The 25397-nt window shown below is 34.1% G+C and overlaps 1 protein-coding gene across 19 annotated transcripts in view; it reads left to right on the top strand.

Annotated features, from left to right (window-relative positions):
- BCAS3 (BCAS3 microtubule associated cell migration factor) overlaps nt 1-25397 on the top strand; it is a 579161-nt gene that overhangs the window by 157883 nt on the left and 395881 nt on the right. For all 19 annotated transcript variants that reach the window (XM_087854571.1, XM_087854575.1, XM_087854572.1 and 16 more), the window contains 2 exons: nt 9977-10147; nt 22120-22213. In XM_087854571.1, coding sequence (XP_087710697.1) covers nt 9977-10147; nt 22120-22213 — 265 coding nt within the window. The remainder of the gene's footprint in view (nt 1-9976; nt 10148-22119; nt 22214-25397) is intronic.

The following is a 25397-nucleotide window of genomic DNA, read 5'->3' as shown; positions in this document are numbered from 1 at the left end:
AATAAACTTAAGTAAGTCAGAATTATTTTGCCGCTCATGAGGATTGCTGACTAAAGGATTAGGTATTTAATCTCTTAAGGTTCATAAATAATATATCATTCTCTGTTGCAATGATTATAGGGTTTGTATTCATCCAGTTTTAAATATTTAAGTCTGTTAGTTCGATTAGAGTCTTTTATCTAATTAATAATGCTTTTGAAAGAAGCTTTGTATGTTGTCAGCACAGACTTCTGGGTTCTTTTTCTGTGATTTGCATCATTCTACCTATACTGACATCCTTTTGTATCTTTGAACACTTATGAATCTTCTTGACATAAAAAGAATATTGTTCCTTAAGAAAACTTGAGTCAAACCCCTGGCACATTCAAAGACTCTTTCATGTCACAGGGCTGCCCCCCTGCATGTTTGTCAAGTGAGTTCTTTCTGTGTGTGTGTGAGGGTTGATTTCGATGATGGCTCGTAAACTTTATGCTGATTATAAGGTATTCTTATAATCACTATCCTTTTGAATTGTGATGTATACAGCAAAACAGTTCTAATAATAGGGATGACATAGTGAATCTAAATGACAGCATGTAATAAAAAGCACAACTGTTCAGAAAAGAACAACAGTTTAAAGCAAACCACAGGGAGGGAATGAAAGGTCACACTGTTTTATGTAAAACAAATACAAAAATACTTCAAGATTGATCACAAGTGCTTACATGATGGGCTTTAGAATGTGTTCCTAGGTTTGATGAGAGAAGCGTTACATATTTTTTACTCAGAAAGGAAGTGCTGAATGTCTTTATGCTTACAGCACTGTGTATTTTAGATTTAAAATCTTCATAAAAATTGCATACTTTTATCCATTGTGTAAGCAAGAATTATGATGGTCATTTCAAAGAAGAGAAATCTGAGACAGTAATTAGCCAACATCAGCGTTATTCAGTTAGTTTATAATAGATCCACAAAATATACCAATGAGATTTAGTTCTCAAGTATTGGATTCCTTTTAGATTTATCTGGGCCGTATACTTTCATCGGGATAGCTCATTGTATTATCACTTGAATAATTTCTGGTTTACGTCATAGAGGACAACTTTCCATCTCTGCTTTGCTATCGCGTGTTTGTGTGCCTACATAAAGGGAAAGTGACCTGCTTCATGCAGTAACCGTTTTGCTGTTTAACTATTAGCTGAATGTGGACATGCTGGGACGAGGCTAGACTTAATATGCTTTGAAAAGAACAAGTGTGAACTCCCCAGTTTTCTACACCACATATTGAGAACTGTGAGGGATGAGTTCACATCTGCCATATTTAAACTCTCAAAAATGATGGCGATGACAACACTTTAATCCCATCAATTTCCAATAGGCAGTTGGTCCCTAATAAAATTGGTGTTGAAAATCGTTGTTAGCTTCAGCAGTTGATAAAATTCTGCCATTAACTCTTGAATAAAGTAGTTAATATTTAATTTTTGTTTACTTGCTTTTGCCTGATTTTAATGCTCATTCATGTAAATGTAATAAATATACAAAATGTAATAAATTTACAAAATGAAGGAAAAATAAAACCACGGACATAAAAAAGTCTTTCTTTCTTTCTTTCTTTCTTTCTTTCTTTCTTTCTTTCTTTCTTTCTTTTCTTTCTTTCTTTCTTTCTTTCTTTCTTTCTTTCTTTCTTTCTTTCTTTCTTTCTTTCTTTCTTTCTTTCTTTCTTTCTTCCGTGTTTTTATTTAAATTCCAGTTAGTTAACATACAGTGCAACATGAGTTTCAACTGTAGAATTTAGTGATTCATCATCCATACACAACACCCAATGCTCATCATAAGTGCCCTCCTTAATACCCATCACCTGTTTAGCCCATCTCCTCCCACATCCTCTCCAGTAACCCTCAGTTTGTTCTCTATAGTTAAGAGTGTGTTTCTTGGTTTGCTTCTCTTTCTTTTCTTCCCCTGTGTTCATTTGTTTTGTTTCTTAAATTCAACAAATGAGTGAAGTCATATGGTATTTGTCTTTCTCTGACTGACTTATTTCACTTAACATAACGCTGTCGAGTTCCATCCACCTCACTGCAAATGGCAAGATTTAGTCTTTTTTATGGCTGAGTAATATTCCGTTGTGCATATATTCCACATCTTCTTTATCCATTCATTAGTTGATGGACATTTGGGGTCTTTCCATAATTTGGCTGTTGTTGATGCTGCTGCTGTAAACATCTGGGTGCATATGCCCCTTCAAATCAGTATTTTTGTATCTTTGGGTAAGTACCTAGTAGTGCAATTGCTGGGTCCAAGGGTAGTTCTATTTTTAACTTTTTGAGGAATGGCCATACTGTTTTTCAGAGTGGCTGCACCGGTTTGCATTCCCACCAACAGTGTTAAGAGGGTTCCCTTTTCTCTGCATCCTTGTCAACACATGTTGTTTCCTGTGTTGTTAATTTTAGCCATTCTGACAGGTGTGAGGTGGTATCTCATCATAGTTTTGATTTTTATTTGCCTGATGATGGGTGATGTTGAGCATCTTTCCATGTGTTTGTTAGCCATCTGTAAAGTCACCTATTTCTTGATATATTTTTGGACTTACTGGATAGTTAAATCCAATCATATATTATACATTGCCTTTTTTTTTTTTTTAAAGATTTATTTATTTGAGGGGGGAAGGACAGAGGAGAGGGAGAGAGTCTCAAGCAGACTCCATGCTGAGTGTAGAGCCCGAGGTGGGGCTCGATCCTATGACCCTAAGATCATGACCTGACCCGAAACCAAGAGTCAGATGCTTAACTGACTGTACCACCCAGGCACCCCTACATTCTGCTTTTTTTTTAACCTTATGTGTAACTTATATGAAATATTTTTTTAAAGATTTTATTTATTTGAGAGAGAGAAAGCAGAAGCAGGGGTAGGGGCAGAGGGAGAGGGAGAAACAGGCTCCCCAGTGAGCAGAGAGCCTGATGTGGGGCTCGATCCCAGGACTTTGAGATCTAGACCTGAGCGGAAGGTAGATGCTTAAATGACTGAGCCACCCAGGTGCCCCATGCCATGAAATATTTTTGAAAACATTTTTCTTATGTAATGTTTATGTACTTATGGAGTTCTGTGTTAGGATGAATATTTTGAGATTTCTTTTAAAATATTAAATTATTTTGGTATTTAGTATTAGTGTTTAATATTTAGTTACTTTTCCAAAATTTTGCCAGAAATGGAATGATCCTTCATTTCACTTCCAAGATGTGGATATTTTATATAGGAAAGATTGGAAAGTTGCGATGATTTTACCTCCCAAATGATAATTTCTCCTACAAAGTTATTAGATAAAAGAAACTGTGTGGGTAAATTAGCGTTCTGAAAAAGCAGTTTCAGTTTTCCATGGCAAGTACATCAGAATGACTTCTGTAATTAAGTAGTGTAATTATAAATATATTTTTGTCTTTGTTACTATTACATTATGTATTATACTTATATTAGTGTATTCACTTGTGAAAATTCATCATGATGTACACTTATAATTCCTGTACTTTTCTGTATAAGGGAATGTAAAAGTTTACTATGAAAAGAACAATCTCATCTATAGATCTTCAGACCTAGAAACGTTCTTCAGAGAATGCTAATGTTTAAGAGTGAACAATGACAATATTACAAAGACTCTTCCATAGAATAAAAGAGTCAGATAGTGCTTAATCTTGTATTATCATTCAGGACCACTTTGATACTGAAACTCAACAAGAGCATAATGAAAAAGGAAAACTATAGTCCTGTCTTACTCATGAATATGAAAAATCCTGAAAAATCCTAAACAAAATACTAGCAGAAAAAAATTAAACAGCATATTGTAAGGATAATGTCACAATCCAGTGGGATAATTCCAATACGGGCTGGCTTCTTACTCAAAATCAGTGAATGTAATTTGCTACATGAACAGAATAAAGGAGAACAATTATATGGTTATCTTAATATGTATACAAAAAGGGTTTGATATAATCAAACATATATGCATTGATAAAATCTTTTAGTAAATAGTGATAGTTTCTGATTCTCTGGAATTCTGTTTTTTTCTCAAAATACCAAATTGTTTAAATGTAGTAAACGTGGTTATTTTAAAGTCTGTTTCCAATAACACCAGTATCTGGCTTCTTTTGGGGGTATTTTTATTGTTTGTTATTTTTGCCGATTCTCACTAATGATGCCTTGACTCCTTTGCCTGAATTTATTTAAAAAATCTTTAGAAACAATTTTGAGTTTGAGATACCAGAATTCTGTGTCACTATCAATATTGGATCCTCTAATTCCAGTTTCAAGGATTGAGTTACATTAATTATTTAAATAAAGCTCACCTGAAATAGCTGTGAGATCCTGATTACTACAGGTTTACTCTTATTTCTATTGTATATTTCTTTGTGGCTTAGCCAAAAACATAGAGAGAAGGTCACCAGGTAGACCCTCTTGGACATGACCACCTAGCACCACAAGTCCATCAAAAGCACCACTCAGTCTCTTAGAAGCCTCTAGAACCATCAGATGCATCTAGGCCTAACTACCCACTCACATGTCTGGATTTTCTTGTTCTCTTGGATTCAGATCTAGTAACTCTTTACTTGTTACATATTTAGTACCTTTATGCAGAGTTGAAAAAAAAAATTCTCCCCAGTTACCCTACTTGTTTTCATTGGTAGGATTGACCTGATTTACCTAGCCTGCCATTATTGAAAATAGAAAATAAAATTTCTTAATATTTCTTACCATTTTTATCATTTCTAGGTAATGTATTTTTTGAGATATAACATGGAAAATATTTAAAAAGCCATGTAGTATGTGCTTTTTAGAAAATACTAATGTTAAAATATTCACTTTGCTTGTTAAATCACTTTTTCTGAAAGGGTAATCATTAATATTTTTCTCTCACTGATGACAGCTGCTTATATGACTTCATAGAGGTTAACCACTTTGTTATATAGAAGGATTAATTGAGTTTTTATTCTTATTTTTTGTCTCACCATATAGTTTTAAGTACAAATATATTAATTGTATATGTACTTGAATCTCCTTAGAGGAAATAATCTTTTTTACAGTTTCTGGATTTTCAAATAGCACTTAAAATTAATCTTTATACTTTTCGATTTTTCCCTTTGCTTTTCCAAATAGTTTATGTGGCTTTCCTTAAAATATAATGGTGATGAATTCTCTGTGGCAGTGCTAAGGGGAAAAGTTTACTACTGAAATAATTCAAATTGGATTATTTTGATACATTTATAAAATCTTGGTCTGTATTTCCTAATTACCATATATATCTGTCCTATTTGATTTTTCCTTTTAATGTGTTTTAACCCCAGTGTGGTAAATTGATTTAATAAAAATGCCTCCTTTTTTCTCTGGTTATCTGATAACTTCTTAATGACAACTAACAGCTTCTGTGAGAGCAGCACCATTAGCACTAATGGACAGGGAAGACAACTGATATGGCCTGAGAAAGGTTAAAGATGACTAGCGACCCTTTGGCAAATCTTTCTGCACGGAACAGAATAAGTACCACGCTCATTTGAATTTTGGGTCAGAGTGGACTGTCTGACGTATTTGTTATATTCAGCTCTCCTACAAGATAAAATTTAGTTCTGTGAATAACTCTTAAGATTTGTCCGAAATATAATAAACTTTTTAGCTACCTCAGACTGTGAAGACACTCAGTCTAATATAATATTCTCCATTTGGCCAAATTAGATTTTTTTATTTCTAATTTTTACTGAGTCTTCATCCTTTTTGGTATGTCGAGAGAATCATCAAGTACGTACAGGCTCTTTTGGCTAAACTCTAATCCAAAGACTAACTACTCTGAGGTGATTTAGGTATCTAAACATGGCAGGTGAACACTGTTGAATAACATTATATATTTCTTCTGGACACTTATTCTCATCAATGTGTTTGAGTGTAACATGGAAACAAATTTCTTCTAGAATCGAAGGTCTTTACTGATGCAGAAAACTTCCAGTACCCCTTTCACCCCCTGCATTCTACCTTATTCTGAAAGTTAATGAGCTGTAATAGCGCTGTCTTGTCACTTACTAGACAAAGTGCAGATTTGATGGCTGCTAAGTTTTGGGTCTAGATTTTATTTTTGTCCACTAATAAAATGGTAGTTGTAAGTTTTCTTGGTGTGTGTGAGAATTATCAATAACTCTTCATGTGATATGAGCCTTTGACTGTGAAATATACTACTCTGTTTTCCCCCTTTCTGGAGTTTTTTTTTCCTAGTTCTCTTATGTTGACTTTTCCTTTTATCTTGTGGTCTCTTTGGGACACTTCTTCCCACTTTGTGTGCTCCAGTTCTTTTAGTTTTATTCCTATTCATTGGTATAAAGGATGAAATAATAGGCTCAAGGGTAAATGGGGAGGATATACAACCGGACTGTAAACCTGAAAGGCGGATTCCTTTGATAAAGGGAGAGCTCTGTTTAAGTGGGAGCATCTCCATTAGCATTGATGACGGACGTCCCCGCCGCTGAGGCATCGCAGAGGTTAATCAGGCTTCCTAGCCAGCTTCGAGGTCAATACACAGTGGCGCCTGATTTTGTTGGTCCTTCAGAGCCTTTCTTGACAACGCTCTAACAGACTGTGTGTAAGTCATTGCTTGTGAATTATTGAAACAAATGTTTGGCTGCTAATTGAGGAACGCTAATGTGTTTTATAATCACTGCAGTTTGAGTTTTTAGCGCTAAACGAAAGAGTTACAATTGATTTGTGGCTTTTTCATGGTTTCAGTCAGCAGTAAGTTATATCTTTTTGCTTGAGTTCAGCAAATGGCTTTGATGGTCATTTTATTTAAGTATTTATTAGGACACACTATTATAGTCTTCATTCCCCCCCACCCCACCCCCGGGATACGTCTGTGTTGGGAATTCATGAAGTGTGAGGTCACAAGTAGTAACAGGAATAGAATAGAAGGCAGTACTGGATGGTGGTTGAAATCAGGCTTTGGAGATAGACAGTTCTAGTTTTGAATTCTGGCTTTGTCATTGGTTAGCTGTTTGAGCTGCCGTTATGCTTAACTTCTGTAACCTTAGTTTTCTTTTCTATAAACCTGAGGTGTTCTAGGAAATCTGTAGAGATCATTTATGTTAAGAGCCTTGACAAGTGCACAGTAAAGATTCCACGGGACATAGCTACAGTAAAATACATATATAACTAGTGTTAGTTATATGGTATTTTAATGGAAACTTTCCTTGGAAAATATATTTCTTTATTTTAATTCCAATCTAATTGTTGCTTAAATCACATTTAGGCCTTTATAAAGTACCTTCTTTGCTTACCTTTTATGAAACAATATTTGAAATACCATGTATATAATAATTTTCATTTTAAAATTTAGCTATAGCATATTCCAGAATATAGTGAGCATATTCTCCATGATTATTCTGAAAAGAGAGAGTCATTTCATTAAAGATTAATTAGCAGCATTTTAATAAAAACTTTTTCTCACAATTTGAAAATCGGAGAAAATTGTTTCTGAATGTATTCCTCATAATTTTTGATATGTCCATGTTGTCTAGACTACTTATTTTCACTCTACTGGTTAAATATTTTTTCAGTATTTATGAATCACGTGCTTTTCTCTTTCTTTTAGTTTTTTTTCTCTGTGGAACAAAAAAAAATCCCACAAAAACCCATTACTTTAACATTATTGTTTGTTAATGCAAATAGCAGTAATCAGATAATAAGATTCACGTAAAAGAAAAAACTCACATGAGTTAGTTTTATCTATTTGCTTCGAATGAAATGGAACTAAAATGTAATTATAAAACATCTTAAGTTGTCTTTAATTGAAGCAGTATATTAGAAGCATTTCATTGAATTGTTTTCTGTTACCAGAGAAAAAAGAACCTTCTTAGCTAATCTTTTGTGATGTTGTATTCATCTAGTAATTGTTATCTTGGATGGAGACTGTATTTCCACATGCCAAATCTTTTTTTTTTAATTGAGGTAAAATTGGTATGTAACATATAAATTTTATGTGTACATTATAATTTGACATCTGTATGTACTACAAAATGATTACCACCAAAAGTCTAGTCACCATTCATCACCATCAAATTGACTGCCTTCGCCCATTTTGCCCACCTCCCAATCACCTTCCCCTCCGGTAACCATCAATCCATTCTCTGTGACTTTGTTTTTATATTCTTTTGTTTGTTTTTTTAGATTCCACATATAAATGAAATCAAATGGTATTTATCTTTTTCCATCTGACTTATCTCACTTAGCCTGATACCCTCAAGGTCCATCCATGTTGTCACAAACAGCAGTATTTCATTCTTCTATGTAGCTAAGGTAGTATTCTGTTATATGTGTGTGTGTGTGTGTGTGTGTATTACACATCCTCTTTATCTGTTCATCTATCAGTGGACACTTATGTTGTTTCCTATCTTGGCTACTCTAAGTAATGCTGCAGTGAACATAGGGGTGTACATATCTTTCTGAATTCTTGTTTTCCTATTCTTTGAATAAATACCAGAGAAAAAAAACTAAAGTAGAATAGCTGGATCATGTGGTAGATCTATTCTTAATTTTTTGAGGAATCTCCACACTGTTTTCCGTAGTGGCAGTTTACATTCCTACCAACAGCTAACAAGGGTTCCCTTTTCCCCACATCCTCTCCAGCACTTGTTCGTTCTTTCTTTCTTTCTTTCTTTCTTTCTTTCTTTCTTTCTTTCTTTCTTTCTTTCTTTGATAATAGTCATTCTAATAGGTGTGAAGTGATAACTCATCATGGTTTTGATTTGCATTTCCCTGCCGATTAGTGATGTTGAACATCTTTTCATGTCTTTTGGCCATCTGTATATCTGCTTTGGAAAAATGTCTATTCAGATCCTCTGATCATTTTTTGTTGTTTTTGGCAGAGGAGAGGGAGAGAGTCTCAAGCAGACTCTGTGCAGACTCTGTGCAGAGTGCAGAGCCTGAGGGAGGACTCGATCCCATGACCCTAAGATCATGACCTGACCTGAAACCCAAGAGTCGGATGCTTAACTGACTGGACCAGTGCCAGGTGCTCAAGGGGTGTCTCCTGTGTGAGCTGCATATGTCTGCCCACCTACTGTGGTAGGGGCACAGGTGGGGCTCTTGTTTGGCCCACCTGTGATGTGTGGCTGTGGCATAGGAATAGGTATCTTGTTGCACAGTATTACGTATCAGCATATTATAGATTTACTTTGCAGGCATAGTCTTTTTCATTCTACTATTGGTAGAATGGCATTCTACCATTGGTCAGTCTTTTTCATGCTAAAAAATAGATTTAAAATTAGATCTATAATATTGCAAAAAATAACATGTTGAAGATGTGGAGAAAGGGGAACCCTCTTAGGTTGTTGGTGGGAATGTGAACTGGTACAACCACTGTAGAAAACAGTATGGAGGTTCCTCAACAAGTTAAAAATAGAACTACCCCATCATCCAGCAATTGCACTACTAGGTTTTTACCCAGAGAATACAGAAATGCTGATTTGAAGGGGCACACGCACTCCAGTGTTTATAGCAGCACTATCAACAATAGCCAAATTATGGAAAGAGTCCATATGTCCATTGACTGATAAATGGATAAAGAAGATGTATATATACACAATGGGATATTACTCAGCCATCAGAAAGAATGAAATCTTGCCATTGTTATATGCATTAAGAAGAGGGGAGAGAAGAAATACTTTTTATAAAAATATAATTGTTCCCTCATGTGAAACAAACCTCTTTAATGATTTACTTATGGCTTTATTCTCACTATGCTGACTTTCGGGATTCTACTGATAGCATTCACTCAAATTAATACTGATTTTCTAACTAAAATTTAAGATCAAATGAAAAGTCAGACTGAATTTCTGTGACAGTTCACTGCTACATGTAGGCTTGTAAGAGAATAAGGAATTTAAAAGGTAAGAGAATTAACAAAATGCATATTTCTGTTTAGAATCCAAATACTGATGTGAAGTCATATATTTTGCATTTCATTGTATAGACATTGAAAACTGGTCTGACAATGGTCGGGAAAGTGGTGACTCAGCTGACAGGCACACTGCCTTCAGGTGTGACAGAAGACGATGTTGCCCTCCATAGTAATTCAAGGCGGAGTCCTTTGGTTCCAGGCATCATCACAGTAATTGACACTGAAACAGTTGGAGAGGGCCAGGTAAGAACTTCTAATGCAGGTAATGTCCTTTTTCTGCAAAGCATGGGGTGACTAAGAATATCTTTGTGATCAAGAACAGCCAAGTGCACTTGGCCTTGGAGATTATTAATTTGGAATTCTAGAAATTGAGGTTATTTCAGGTTAGAATTTTTTTTTTCAAGAAATGATGAGTAACATGTTAAAACCTGTTACTTTAAGCATTATTAATGTTTCGAACCTAAAGGTAAAATAGAGGTCCTAAGGAGTTCTTGTTATCTCTTCATCAGGACATTTGTTTCGCAAATAAATAATTACATATCTCTTTATACTGTTCTGTTCATAATACTATTTTTTTAAAAAATGGTGCTTGTTATAACCTATATCAGAAGATTAATAACTGATTTTTAAAAAAGATTTTATTTATTCATTTGAGAGAGAGAGAGCGCCTGAGTTGGGGGGAGGCTCCAAGTGAGAGGAAAAGCAGGCAGGGAGCCTGATGCAGGGCTCAATCCCAGGATCCCAAGGTCATGACTTGAACTGAAGACTGATGCCTAACTGAACCACCCAGGCGCCCTTTAATAATTGATTTTTATGGTAGAGACTTGCTCATAGAAGCAATCAATAGGACCTTCCACATTTTGGAGTGAATTTAAAAAATTATTGACTAAATATGATGGTTACAAGTGACACTAATGTAAATAATATCAAATTTTATTACACAAACATTTATTTATAAATATGAAAAAATTCACAAAGTTGCAACGTGTATATTAGAATACATACGTGGTAATGCATATTATCAAATCCTATATCTTCAGATAATGCAGAAACATTTAGAAGGAGTGATTATAAACATGAAAATATATGTGACATAATGTAAATCTTGCTGGTGAGAACCCCTTTGGGTTTTGTTTTCTCCCCCCATGCACCCATAAAAATTATTTTCTTTTGTATCAATAGTCTTGAATTTTAAAATACATTTCTAAAAGGAAGATAATTGTAAAATTCTAATAGTTTATGATCATTGCTACAAAAATCCAATCTAAAGCTGATTATTAGAATAGGATAGGAGTAGAGCAACTTTTGTGAAATAGAAATTATTTTAATTTTGTCTATAATATATATTTAATACTGTTTTCAGAACATAATGTCTAGAAGCTATTGAGTCTTTAAAGTATTAACCCTAAATATTGCATGTTCTTTTTAGAAAATCTCCTCCCAATATATATGGTTCTATATCTTATAAAAGATTCTTTGACCACTACTCATGTACTAGTTCCTATAGTAAGATCAAATGGCATTTCAAATACACATGGACTCTACTGCAATTAAAAGACAAAAAAATCTTTTGAATTCTGGGTTATTGAATTTAGCTGTTGTATTTTATTTGAAATCTGAATAATCATCATTTTCCACCTCTCCCATGTTAACTTTGTGGCTCACCAAATATAGTGCAGGCTTGTATTCTTGTTTAAAACTCATTTTAATGAAGTGCTAGCAAACTTTTCAGTTGACAGTAATGAATTTTCTTAAGTTGTGTTAATTAGCTCAAGTCGATAGACACAGACAGATGTTAATTTTCTTTCTTAACTGGAATTATATATTTAAACCCTTAGTTTTTATGAGTGTTAAAGTAAAAAATATTTTCTTTTGTCCTTTGATTCTTAATTAATTTACCTCCAAGGCCACCCACATTTACTGCGTGGTAACAATCCTCCTCAACATTGTCTAGTTTGGTGAGTATAAGTAAGTCTGTTAAGCATCTAGCATTTGTTGACAGACAGATTTGCGGTTGTTTAGAAGTAGAAAATGTTATCTCATTATTTTTCATGAAATAAAGGTATAACTCAATTTGTTTATTATATTTAAGTGTAGGAACATGTAAAAAGAAAAATCTTTAAGTAATTGTATTAAAAAGCATAGCATTAGGCCTTATGTTATCAAGCCCCCCCCTTCTTTATTAACTTCTTATAAGTTTAAAATGGAATTCTCAGATTTGGAATATGGAAATAAACTGGAGGTTGTGGAGTTGCAAAAGTTCATTTTTCCTTGATAAAGGAATTGTTAATACTTGAAACAAGTTGTTTGTTAGGACATAAGAATTACAGAATTGTCAGCTTTTAAAAAGTTAAAAGAAGTTAAAAATTGTTGGCCAACCTGAAAAATGTAATCTTTTTTCTTATTTGTTGAGATCATAATCTTTTCATTCCCACTTATAACATTCTGAAATTTTAATTGATTTTAAAATTCTATTATAAAGCAGGATATAAATTGATGTTCAATAAATGGTAAGTTGCTATGTGTATTTTGAAAGAATTATAAATAGTTTTTTTTTTTAAATAATGATTTTTTATTATATTATGTTAGTCACCATACAGTACATCCCCGGTTTTCGATGTAAGGCTCGATGATTCTATAAATAGTTTTTAAAGCAACAAGATTTCCTGAGTATAATACTGTCCTCCTTTCTTTTATTAATGTGAATCTGTTTTTTGTCAAGAAGACATTTTTGTCTCTGATACATAGTTCAGTTGGAGTACAGGGCTGTTTTTAGGTTATGCTGGATTGTATTAAAAAGACTTCAGGGGTTATTGTCATAGATTTATCACTTCTAGCCCCTTCCAACTGATGTTTGACCTTAGCTGTAATGTTTTTACTTTTCCATATATATCTCAGGAGCTGAAGCTGACATTATGTTCACTTTTGCTGTTTAAATCCATTGAGCCTTTAATAAAGATAGTTTCATGTTTACAGTGGCAGCGTATAAAATTTGATTCACCATCTTTCTAATGCTAAATTGATTAGTTTGATTTTATGTTGATGGGATCATTGTGTGGTAACTGCATTAAGGAGGAGTGGATTTGATTGACTTCGTGTCCATTTTTAAATCTGCGTTACTTGTTTTATTTAAAAGCATTTTGTGGCTAAGATAAGCTAAGTGGTATAATATGCCTTTACACATTTATATAATTGAAGTTACCAGTGTGGCAAAGTCTCTAATCAAAGGAAAACGCTCCAGAATGATGACATAAACTTGAGCTATTTCTTTCCCTGGGTACAAGTGTTATTCATAATAATTTAATGGCTCCTGAAGTGTTTTGTCCATCTTTTTGTTCACATGGTAAAGGCTTATCCACCTTGTATCAATTAAAGTGCTTTGATTAATTTTAATATAGTCAAATTGGTTTTGCATATACTTAAGTTCAGCCTGCTTAGTTAACTGATGAGTAAAATGTGCATGTCTTGGGACAATTGTATTGGGATATCTTTTCTATTATTAATTTGGTGTTTTAGGCAAGGTGATAAGGCAATGGAGAGAATCCTTCCAAAAGTATCTGGCTGTTACATTTGTGAAGCTCATAAAGAGACGATACGAAGAATCTTACATAGTGGTATGAGGCTTTGCTGTTCCCCAAGATTAATGTGCCTTTTTACTAGATGGCTTCTGTATTGGTACCATTAAATAGAGTACTCCCTACTAATTGTGTTGGAGAGGGAGATATAGGGTTATAATATATGAAAGGAAAGGGAATCTTGTAAAGTTAAATTAAAATAGTGAAATGGGCAAAAGTCAAATATTTCACAGAAAAAAAAAATAAAACATACAGATTTTCCCTGACTTAAAATGTCTTGACTTAATGGTTTTTCAACTTTACGATGATATGAAAATGACATGAATCCAGTAGAAACCGTACTTCGAATTTTGAATTTTGAACTTTCTGTAGTTCAGTGATATATGGTATAGTATTCTCTTATGATGCTGGGTAGCGACAGCCAGCCACAGCTCCTAAGCCGTGTGATCACGAGAGTAAACAACGGATACACTTAAAACTGTTCTGCACCCCCACAATCATTATGTTTCTCACTTTCAGTAGAGTATTCAGTAAGTTACATGAGATACCCAGCACTTTATTATAAAATAGGCTTTGTGTTAGATAATTTTGCCCAACTGTAGGCTAATGTAAGTGTTCTAAGTAGGTTTGAGGTGGGTTAGGCTAAGTATGATGTCCGATAGGTTAGGTGTATTAAATGCATTTTTGACTTCAGATATTTTCAATTTATAATGGGTTTATTGGGACGTAACCCCTTCGTAAGTTGAGAATGATCTGTGTACAAATACTATACAATCTAAACCCGTGACTTCACTTGTTATAAGAGAAAGACAAATTGAAACTACACTGAGATACCATTTGTCGCCCAAGAGGATGAGGGAAATTCAAAAGCAGTGTACTATACATTTTTTTAAAATAATTTTTATTTTGTTATATTAGTCACCATACAGTGCATCCCCAGTTTTTGATGTAAAGTTCCGTGATTCATTATTTGTGTATAACACCCAGTGCACCATGCAATATGTGCCCTTCTTAATACCCATCACCAGCCTATCCCAGTCCCCCACCCCCCTCCCCTCTGAAGCCCTCAGTTTGTTTCCCAGAGTCCACGGTCTCTCATGGTTCATTCCCCCTTCTGTTTACCCCCCCTTCATTTGTCTCTTCCTTCTCCTACTGATTTTCCTACTTCTTATGTTCCATAAATGAGTGAAACCATATAATTGTCTTTCTCTGCTATACATTTTAACTTCTAATTTTGCAATAGTCGTAGAGTCACAGTAAGTTGCAGAAATCTATCCATGTGCCCTTTACCCAAGTACTTCCAACTTCCCCCCCAAATGGTGACATCTTATATAGCTGTAGTACAATATCAAAACCAGGCAATTGACAATGGCACGTTACCGTTAATATACTAAAGACCTGGGGCACCTGGCTGGCTAAGTCAGTGGAGTCGCAGCTATGATCTCAGGGTTGTGTGTTTGAGCCCCACATTGGGTGCAGAGATTACTTAAAAATAAAATCTTGGGGAGCCTGTGTGGCTCAGTTGGTTCAGTGTCTGACCTTGATTTTGGCTCAGGTCATGATCTCAAGGTTGTGAGATCAAACCCTGTGTCGGGATCCATGCTGGGTGTGGAGCCTGCTTAAGATTCTCTCTCGGGATGCCTGGGTGACTCAGTCGGTTAAGCGTCTGCCTTCGGTTCAGGTCATGATCCCGGGGTCCTGGGATGGAGTCCCGCATCAGGCTCCTTGCTCAGTGGGGAGTCTGCTTCTCCCTCTGCCTGCCACTCCCCATTTGTGTGCGTGCTCTCTCTTTCTGGCAAATAAGATCTTAAAAAAAAAAAAAAAAAAGATTCTCCCCCTCTCCCTCTGCCCCTCCCCCCTGCGCTCGCTCTCTCTCTCTCAAAAAAAAAAAAAATCTTAAAAAAAAATATGCTACAGACCTTAGTCAACTCTCAGTATTTGTTTTAACTGCATTTATTTGTGTGTGTTTATTGGTGTGCATAGTTCTATAACTTTTTCATGTGTAGATTACCATAATCAATACCACCATTAAGATAGAGGACTGTTCAACACACCTTTTTGTATTTATATTCATCCCTCAACCTACCCCCATCCTTTTCTCCTGACAACTGCTGATATGTTTTCTACCTCTATAATTTTGTGATTTCTAGAATGGATATAAGTGAAATCATATAGTATGTAGCATTTTAAAGTTGACTTTTGGACTAAATATGATATCCTTGAAGTTCTTTTAGTTTGTTGCATGTAATTAATTATTATCCCTCTGTTCTATTCCTGTGAATGGCTGTATCTGTTTGTTCAACCATTCACTCACTGAAAGATATTTGAGTTGTTTCTAGCATTTTGCTATATTGAATAAACCTGCTATGAATATTTATGTAAAGGTTTTTGTATGATTTCTATAGAGTTTTCATTTCTCTATATTAAATGCCCAAGAGTGTAACTGATAATTTTATAAGTGCATATTTAATTTTGTAAGAAACTGCTCAACTGTTTTGCAGTGGGGCAGAACAGATTTACGTTCCCTCCAGTAACATATGATAGGCAGCAGTTTTCTCATCAGAATCCATGGAAGATGAACAAAGTGGTAGAACATCTTTAAGATAGTGAAATAAATGAACTGTTAAACCTGAATTCCAAATCTGATGAAAATATCCTTCAAGAATGAAGGGAATGTAAAGACATTCTTATAAAATGGAGAACTAAGGGAAATTTGTCACTAGCAGATCTACTCTTAAAGAATGGCTAAAGGAAGTTTTCTAAAGAAATTAGGCTTTGTAACTTCAGAAATGGAGAAGAACAATGGAAGGGGTAAAAGTAGAAGCATGTATGATATATTGAGTTTCATAAGTTAAATTTGGTTGAAGCAAAAATTATAGTATCTCGTGTCATGAACAACATATGTATAAGAAATACTTAAGTACTTAATCCTTATATTTTAAAAAGTGGGGGAGTAAATTGAACTTCATAAAAATTTTAAAATTTGGTGCTACATATCACATCATCAGAAAAGTTTAGAGACAACCCACTGAAGGGAAGAAAATATTTGGAAATCATATTTTTTTATAAGGAATCGATATCCAGAATATAGAAGAAACTCCTACAACTAAGTAATAAAAAGGTAGATGACCTAATTTTAAAATGAACAAAGATTAAAATAAATATTTTTCTGAAAAAGATATACAAAGGGCCAATAAGTAGAAATGAGAGCCCTTATACATTGCTGGTGGGAATGTAAATTTGTGTCATTGCTTTGGAAAAGAGTTACCATATGACTTAGCAATTTGTCTTCCAGATAGACCCAAAAGAAATGAAAATACATGTCCATGTACATGAATGTTCATAGCAGCATTATTTTTAATGGCTCAAAAGTAGGAGTAATCCTAGTGTACATCAACTGATTAGTAGATGGATAAATAAAATGTGGTGTATACATCCAATGTGTTATTCTTCAGCAATAAAAAGAATGAAGTACTAATTCATGTTACCATATGGATGGGTCTGAAAATAATATGCTTTGTGAAAGAAGCCAGTCACAAAAGAGTATATGTGGTACGATTCCAATTATATGAAATGTCCAGAGAAAGCAAATCAATAGAAAGAGAAAATAGATTATAGTTGCCTAGGGCTGGGTGTTTGGAAGCAATGGGGAAATGTGGGGCAACTGTTAATGATCATGAGGTTTCTTTTGGTGATGAAAATGTTCTAAATTTGATTGTGGTGATGATTTTACAATTACACGAATATACCATATATCCCGGAGCAAACCCTTAGTATATTTAACAAACTTGGTTTAACACAATTTCCCGGAGACTACTCTATAAGACTACTTTTCCTTTTCTTATTTTTCTCACTGAACACTTTGAAAGTCAATCGAACAACTAAAAAGAAGATTAGAAAAATAACTTACAATGCATGTTTTCCTACCAATTGTGGTAAAATATGCATAACATAAAATTTAACATTTAGCCATTTTTAAGTTTACAATTCAATGGCATAAGTATATTCACAGTGTTATACAACCATCACTATTCTCCATTTCTAGAACTTTTTCATCATCTGGATTCAGTATACTGTAACTCCCCAACCCCCTGTCTTCACAGTCCCTGGTGACCATCATTCTGATTTCTGCCTCTAGTAGATTGTCCATAATTAAAAAGATGTACAATACAAAGTGTTGGAAAGGATGTGGAGAAATTGGAAACCCCATACTTTACTGGTGGAAATATAAAATGATGTAGCTATTTTGGAAAGCAGTTTGTTAGTTTCTTTAAAAGTTCAGCATATGTTTATCATATCACTGAGCAAATTCACTTCTAGGTATCTCCCCAAGAGAAATAAAAGCATGTTCACAAAAACATGTATACATAGATATTCATAACAGACTATGCATAATAGTAATCAACTAGAAATAATCCAAATTGCCAAGAATTGGTGGCTGAACCCACACGCTGTGATAGCTCCAAATAGTGGAATACAACTCAGCACTATAAAGAAATGAATGATACCTGAAACAACATGGTTGAACTATAAAACTTATATAAGTGAAAGAAAATAGAATGCAAATTGCATGATTCTTTTTTTTTTTCTAAATAAAGATTTTATTTATTTATTTGTCAGAGAGAGAGCACAAGCAGGGGGAGCGGTAGGCAGAGGGAAAAGCAGGCTCCCTGCTTAGCAAGGAGCCTGATGCAGGACTCAAACCCAGGACCCCAGGATCATGACCTGATTCGAAGACAGACGCTTAACTGACTGAGCTACCCAGGTGTCCCAGCATTATTCTTTTTTTTTTTTTAAAGATTTTATTTATTTATTTGACAGAGATAGAGACAGCCAGCGAGAGAGGGAACACAAGCAGGGGGAGTGGGAGAGGAAGAAGCAGGCTCATAGCAGAGGAGCCTGATGTGGGGCTCGATCCCACAACGCCGGGATCACTCCCTGAGCCGAAGGCAGACGCCTAACTGCTGTGCCACCCAGGCGCCCCCCAGCATTATTCTATTTATTTGAAAAATTTTCAAAATTTTTAGAAAAAGGCAAAAGAGATAAAATATACATAGGGATTGCCTGGGGCTTAGGGTTAGAGGTCTACCTTAGAGTTAATATGAAGACACTTTTGGGGTGAGGGAAGAATTCTAAATCTAGAATGTGGTAATGGTTATGCAGTTGTATGAATTTACTAAGCATTAAATTTATACGTTATTAAAATGTATTAAATGGGTGATTTGAATGTATAAATTTACTGATTATTGGGGAATGACTATCAGTTATGGTGAAGAGGTAAACAAATCTTCTTCCTAGAAAATAAGTACATTACTTGAAAGAATATTCAAAAATTACTATTTGGGGACTCTGGATATGGACCAAAAACTAAGGATGAAATGATAAACATGTAAAGATTCTAGAGTTTGGGTAACAGTAATAGGAGAAAATGACCTTTTTGCCTGCGGCTTCTCTTATTCACATCTACCAGGAGCTTGGTGAGTGTGATAGTTCTACCAGAGCAAAGTGGGACTGTGAACAAGCCATTTCCCTTCTAGGCAGGGGATTTACTTGGTTTGGAGTAGTATGTTAAAACCTAAGCCCAGCAATGTTTCCATTAAAGGTAGTAAACTTGGTAGGTGATGAGTAAGGGATAACGTGTAGCTCTGCTAGCCTAAGATTGCAGTTCAGTTTGGAGCCAATTTGTAGAACAGAGAGGAAAAATGTTAGTGAAATGTAAGAGCCTCAAGACCTTTGGGATGACATCAAGGGTACCAACATATGTGTAATTGGAATCTCAGAAAGAGAAGTGAGAAAGGGGCAGAAAAACATTTGAAGAAATGAAATATATAAATATTTATCTTTCTCTTCCCTTAATTTCTTTAAAAAGTAGAAATTGTTTTAGGGAATAATTATAACATGTTTCTCAGTTGATAATACATATGACAACAGTAGCACAAAGGAATGGGGAGGAAATACAGCTATATTGGAGAAGGAGCTAAAGTTTATTGCAATTAAGTTTGTAATTAATGGACAATCTTGTAATCTAGGTAGCACCTTGTAACCTATATAGCAACCACTAAAAAATTACTCCAAAAAATTAACAGAGGAATTAAAATGTTGACAGTAAAAATAATTAACACAAAAGAAGAGGATCAGAGGTACAATAAACACCTGATACAAAATAAATAGCAAAATGGCAGACCTAAATCCAATTATGTGCATCATTATATTAACTATAAATGGACTCAAGTTAAAAGACAGTGATTATTGGACCAGAATCATTCAGATTCGAAGACATAATTGGTTGAAGTAAAAGGATTGAAGAAATGTACCATGCAAACAATAACCATAATGGGACCGGGGTGGCTATATTAATATCAGACAAAATAGTCAAGAAATATTGCCAGAGAGAAAGATATTTCATAATAACAAGAGGGTCAATGTAATGGGTAGATAAAACAAATATGTGTAAACACCTACAGCATAGCCCAGCAAACATTGAGCAAAATCCAACAGATTGAAAGGAGAAATTATAGCTAACATTTACAGCTTGAGATTTAAATACTTGGCTCTTAATAATTGATAGGAAAAACTAGGCAAAATTTATGCAGATTTATAAGACTCAATTAACACTGTCAACCAGCACAATATAACATTCCCTCCCTGAAGCCTGTAGAATTTGCATTCTTTTCAAGAACATCTGGAATGTTTTCAAGATAGACCTTATAGTTGGCCATAAAACAAACCTAAATAGCTTTAAAAGGATTAAAATCATGCAAAGTATGTTTCCTACGAACTATGGAAATCGATAACAGAATGAAATTATGGAAATCTCCCAATATTTGGAAATAAAACAACACACCTACCTATAAATAACTCATGGGTCAGAGAAGGAATCTCAAGGAAATTAGAAAATATTTTGAATGGAATGAAAATAAAAAGTGAACATATCAGATATTATGAAGTGCAGCTATTCCCTTGCATAGAGGGAAATTTTTAGCTTTAAATGCTTATAGTAGGGAAGAAAAGTGGTCTGAAACTAATAGTCTTTGCTTTTCCCTTCTTCTAATCCGAAAAAGAAGAGCAAATTATAACCAAGCAAAACAAATGAAGTAAATACTAAAGATACAAACAGAAGTCAACAAAATAGCACACAGTGCAGTATTGGGGAAAATCCAAAGTTGGTTCTTTGAAAAGATCGACAAAATTGATCCTCAGAAAGTTAAAAATATAATTATCATATGATCCAGCAATCTGGGTTCTGGGTTTATACGCAAAAGAATTCAGAGCAGAATCTTGAAGAGATATTTACACATTCACGTTCATTGCATCATATTCATGGTAGCATATTCTGTTGCTGGGTGAATGGATAAAGAAAAATGTGATATATGCATACTATATGATAATATTACACAGCCTTAAAATAGAGGGTAATCTTGTGACATGTTACAACATGGACAAACCTTGAGGACATTTTGCTAAGGGAAATTAGCCAGTCATAAAGGTGCAAATACTCTTTTCTTTCCATTATTTTGACCCTCTAAAATACACAAAATCATAGAAACAGAAAATATAAAGGTGGTTACCTAGGGCTAGGGAGGGAGGAGGAAGAATAAGTGTTTAGTTGGTATAGAGTTTCAGTGTTTCAAGATGAAAAAGTTCTAGAAATCTGTTACACAACAGTCTGACTAAATATACGGAACTGAACACTCAAATATTGTTAAGATGGCAATAATGATCTGTGCACCAAAAAGTCGATAAATCTGTGGCTTTACTGAATTGCAGGTTTGAGTCAGAGCAATAAGGCAAAAAAATTAAAAGCATTAAGATAGGAAAGGGTGACAAATCGGACATTTCTATATAATGGATTGTTGTAATGGTTACTGTATTGTGTAAAAATCATTGAATTATAAACATAAAATAGGCAACTTTTATGGTATGTGAATTATACCTTTGTAAAACTTTTCACACTGAAAGAAAAATTAACATTGCCCGTGTAGTATTAGTCCCTGGTGTACTTTAGGCTAAATTATTTAGGGGTGCCTGCGTGGCTCAGTCAGTTAAGCATCTGCCTTCAGCTCAGGTTAGGATCCCAGGACCCTGGGATCGAGACCCACATCAGGCTCCTTGCACAGCAGGGGTCCTCCTTCTCCCTCTGCCTTCTGCTCCCCTTGCTTGTGCCTCCACTCTCTCTCTCTCTCACAAATAAATAAATAAAATCTTTAAAAAATATTTATAGTTCAAATTATTTATATCTGAATATCATGACCTGATAATGATCTAGTCATGAGCAAGCATTTTCCAGCAGGCCATAACACAGTAAGAACTGTATGTTCTTTGGATGAAGCTCTCCATGGCTGATTTTATGCCTTTTTTTTTTTTTTTTTACCTCCACTTCAGGAAATTATTGTCTCTGTCATTTACAGTAAAGCCAGTCAACTGTTTCTAGAGTTTATATGATTGATGTGCTGGGGCACATTGTATCTTTTCCTCATTCCTAAAGTGACATTCTCACCTTCCAGTGACAAGAATAATCTTCTAGTATAGTGGAAGCATGTTATTTGGTCAGGGGTGTTGTAGTGTAGCTGTGTATATCTTTAGGCTCAGTGATTGGTGAGTAAAGCTTAACTAGAATTTGCCTTCTTTCTTTCTGTAAAGGTGCTTGTGAGCGAGGATTCTGACAGTGATGGTATTGTGGCCCACTTTCCTGCTCATGAAAAACCAGTGTGCTGTATGGCGTTTAATACAAGTGGTATGTCCTTCTTTTTGCCATTTATATCATGGGTTTTTCAACCAATTTTTTTTTAGAAATGGAAAATATGAAATATGGAATCTGACTTTTCGTAAATGGGTCAGTGTATATCAGAAAAGTAAGTAGTGTTCAGTAAGTGATTCTTGAATGAACTAATTTAAAATAAAAATTTAGAAATCCTCTAAGCATTAGTTTTGCTCTCAAGAAGGTGGTAAACGGTGCTGTTGAGTTGCGTTGATTTCTGTATTATAATTAAGCGGAAAAGTTCAATATTCCAGACTATATATTAATGTCTGTAAGTGATACTTTCTTTGTAACTTCAAGTTTCTTTTTCATTTTGTAGTATATTATAAACTACTTGTATCTTCCCCTGTTTTTTGGTGGTAGTTTCTGTTTTTCTGCTTGTTCTTAAGGCATTTGATAAGGAGAGATGTTATAGTACATGGAATGCCCTACTACTTTTCATTTTCTTCCTCCAAACTTTTTGTTATATAAAGTTTCAAACATAAAAATAGATTTAAAAGATAGTATAATAATGACCCATGTATCACCACCTTACGTAGGTGTTCACATTTCATATGTATAATAAATATATATGTATACATATGTGTATGCATATATATGTGTATATATATATATATACTTTTACACCCATGTATGTGTAATATCTATACATAGACATGTTGTATTTTGTTGAATTATTTGAATTTAAGTTACATATTTTATGACATTTCACCAGACTACAAATTAATCATACATTTCCTAAGAATAAGGACCTTTTCCCATGTAACTAGATATTGTATTGTAGTTCAGAAAGTTAACACAATATCTTATCTAATATCCAAGCCATAATTTAAAATTTCCCAATTGTCTCAAAAATGTGTCCTGCAACATATATATTGCGATACTGTGTTTGATCACATGGACATGTTAGTAGCCCATCAAAGCTACGTATTGGAGATAGGTTTTTCTTGTGGAGATTAGCAAGTAATCTGTAGAGTGTTATTTTGGCTTCATTTCTGAAACGACTTTTTACTTAATAGTGTTGTTACATGGAAGGCTGTAGAATGGTGGTTTTTCTAATTCTATCATGTTTTCTGCATGATTAACTGCTGTTCTTCTATTAAAAAAAAAGTTTTTTCTCATCAACGAGGAATGAACCATAGTTCTCTTGTATGTAAAGGGCAAGCTACACACTTAATTCTTTCTCTTTACCAATTTTCATGGTTAGGAATGTAATACTTAGAGTGGTATAATTCCACTCTAGTGGAACTATTTTTAAAATACTTTGTTTTTAAGTAAAAGATAAAATTGCTCTTTTGCTTTCAGAGCTGAAATAATCTTCATAAACTTACAATCTTTTCTGATCTTATCCTTCTGGTTGATGGATCTGAAGAGATTGACATTTTTATCTTATTCTGCAGAAATGGTCCTATTAGTTAAAATTGATGGAAAGACCCATCTTTTTTTCCCTTTTCATCTTTTCAAATAAAGAATGATGGTAGGAGGATAATATAGAGTATTTTGAATAATCTCCTTTCTAATATATTAATTAGTCATTTTTGATAGAGAGGAAGATTTTGCAGTGATTGTTGATCAGTAGGATTGATTTAATTAATGAAGACAAAGATTTATGGAAATGCTCTGAATGTTATGGGAATTAAATTTGAAGAAACAGTCTGGAAGTTGTGTCACTTACAGCACTCCACTTGGAGTAACCAGTATGACTCATTTTGATAGTCCATCTGTTATGTCAAATCTCCTTTGTATTAATGTATATTTCATATTACCATAGTCAGAGTGCTTCAGACATTGGAAGCTGTATTTTTTCCTGCCTGTGGCTTTCCGTTAAAATAAGAACATCCTGTATAACCTAAAGAATGTTTTAGTTATCTTTGTCGTTGTCTAACAGTGAGTTCTAGAAAACCACAGTTTTCTATGGTTTCGTAATTTTGATGTACATTTTTTATTTGATTTCTATTTGAACCCCCAAATTTGTCTTTTTATGATAAGATTAAGAATTTTTACATTTATACCCACTTTTTTGTGTTCCTAATGCACTAGTTGTGTAACTCTGTGATATAACTTATCTTGGAGTAATCATTTCTTTAAATACTTGTTTCCCTGCCTAACCTCTGGGTTCCACTTTCTGTTAGGATTCAGATTCACTCTTGGTGGTGTACATTCTGTCAATTTGGACAGTATATAATGGCATGTATCCACCCTTATGGTACTATACAGAATAGTTTCACTGCCCTAAAAATCCGCTTTGCTCTTGTTCATCACTGCCTCCCTCAACCCTTCACAACCAGTGATCCTTTTACTGTTTTCATTGTTTCAGTTTTTCCAGAATGTCATGCAGTTGGAATCTTATTGTATATACTCATTTCAGAGTGGCTTCCTTGATTTACTAATATACATTTAAATCTCCTCCATGTCTTTTCATGCCTTGATTGCTCATTTCTTTTTAGTGCTGAATAACATCCCATTGTGTGGACATACCATAGTTTATTTGCCATTTGTGTATCTTTGATGAGGTATTTGTTCGGATCTTTTGTCCATTTTTAATTGGGTTGTTCATTTTTAAATTGTTGACTTTTAAGAGTTCTTTGTATATTTTGGATAACAATCTTGGATATGTGTTTTGTAAATATTTTCTTGCAGTCTTTGTTTTGTCTTATTCTCTCGAAAGTGTTATTTAATTTTAATGAAGTCCTGCTTATCAATTATTTCTTTTATAGATCATTCCTTTGGTGTGTAGATAATCTCTTTAAAACGTATAAATTGACATTCTTCTGCTGTTGTATTCTTAAGTCAATCTTACATCGACTGGTGTTATTTCTTGGAGGGAAGATCATTTTATGAGAACTATTTTATGAGTTTTAAGATCTCTTTTGTTTTTTTCTTGAATCTCAAATGAGGCTTCTTAACTTCTATCTAGGATCTGGGAGGTCCATGGATAGAATTCAGAGAGTATGTGAACTTGGGAAAAACTACATCTTTATTTTTTCTAATCTTTGATGAAAATTTCCTTTACTTATGAATATGTAAAATCAATGAAATATTAGCTGTACCAATGAGTTTATGAGAAGTGGAAATAACAGATGCTTTCACATCCTTTCTATCTTATTTGTATAGTTCTCTCAATATTGCTTATGGTTCAAAATTATGGTAGACCCTATAT

Source organism: Ursus americanus, chromosome 23, assembly GCF_024610735.1.
Source record: "Ursus americanus isolate L20-20 chromosome 23, mUrsAme1.1.p, whole genome shotgun sequence".
Classification (NCBI taxonomy): domain Eukaryota; kingdom Metazoa; phylum Chordata; class Mammalia; order Carnivora; family Ursidae; genus Ursus; species Ursus americanus.
This window is presented reverse-complemented; position numbering and strand designations above follow the sequence as displayed.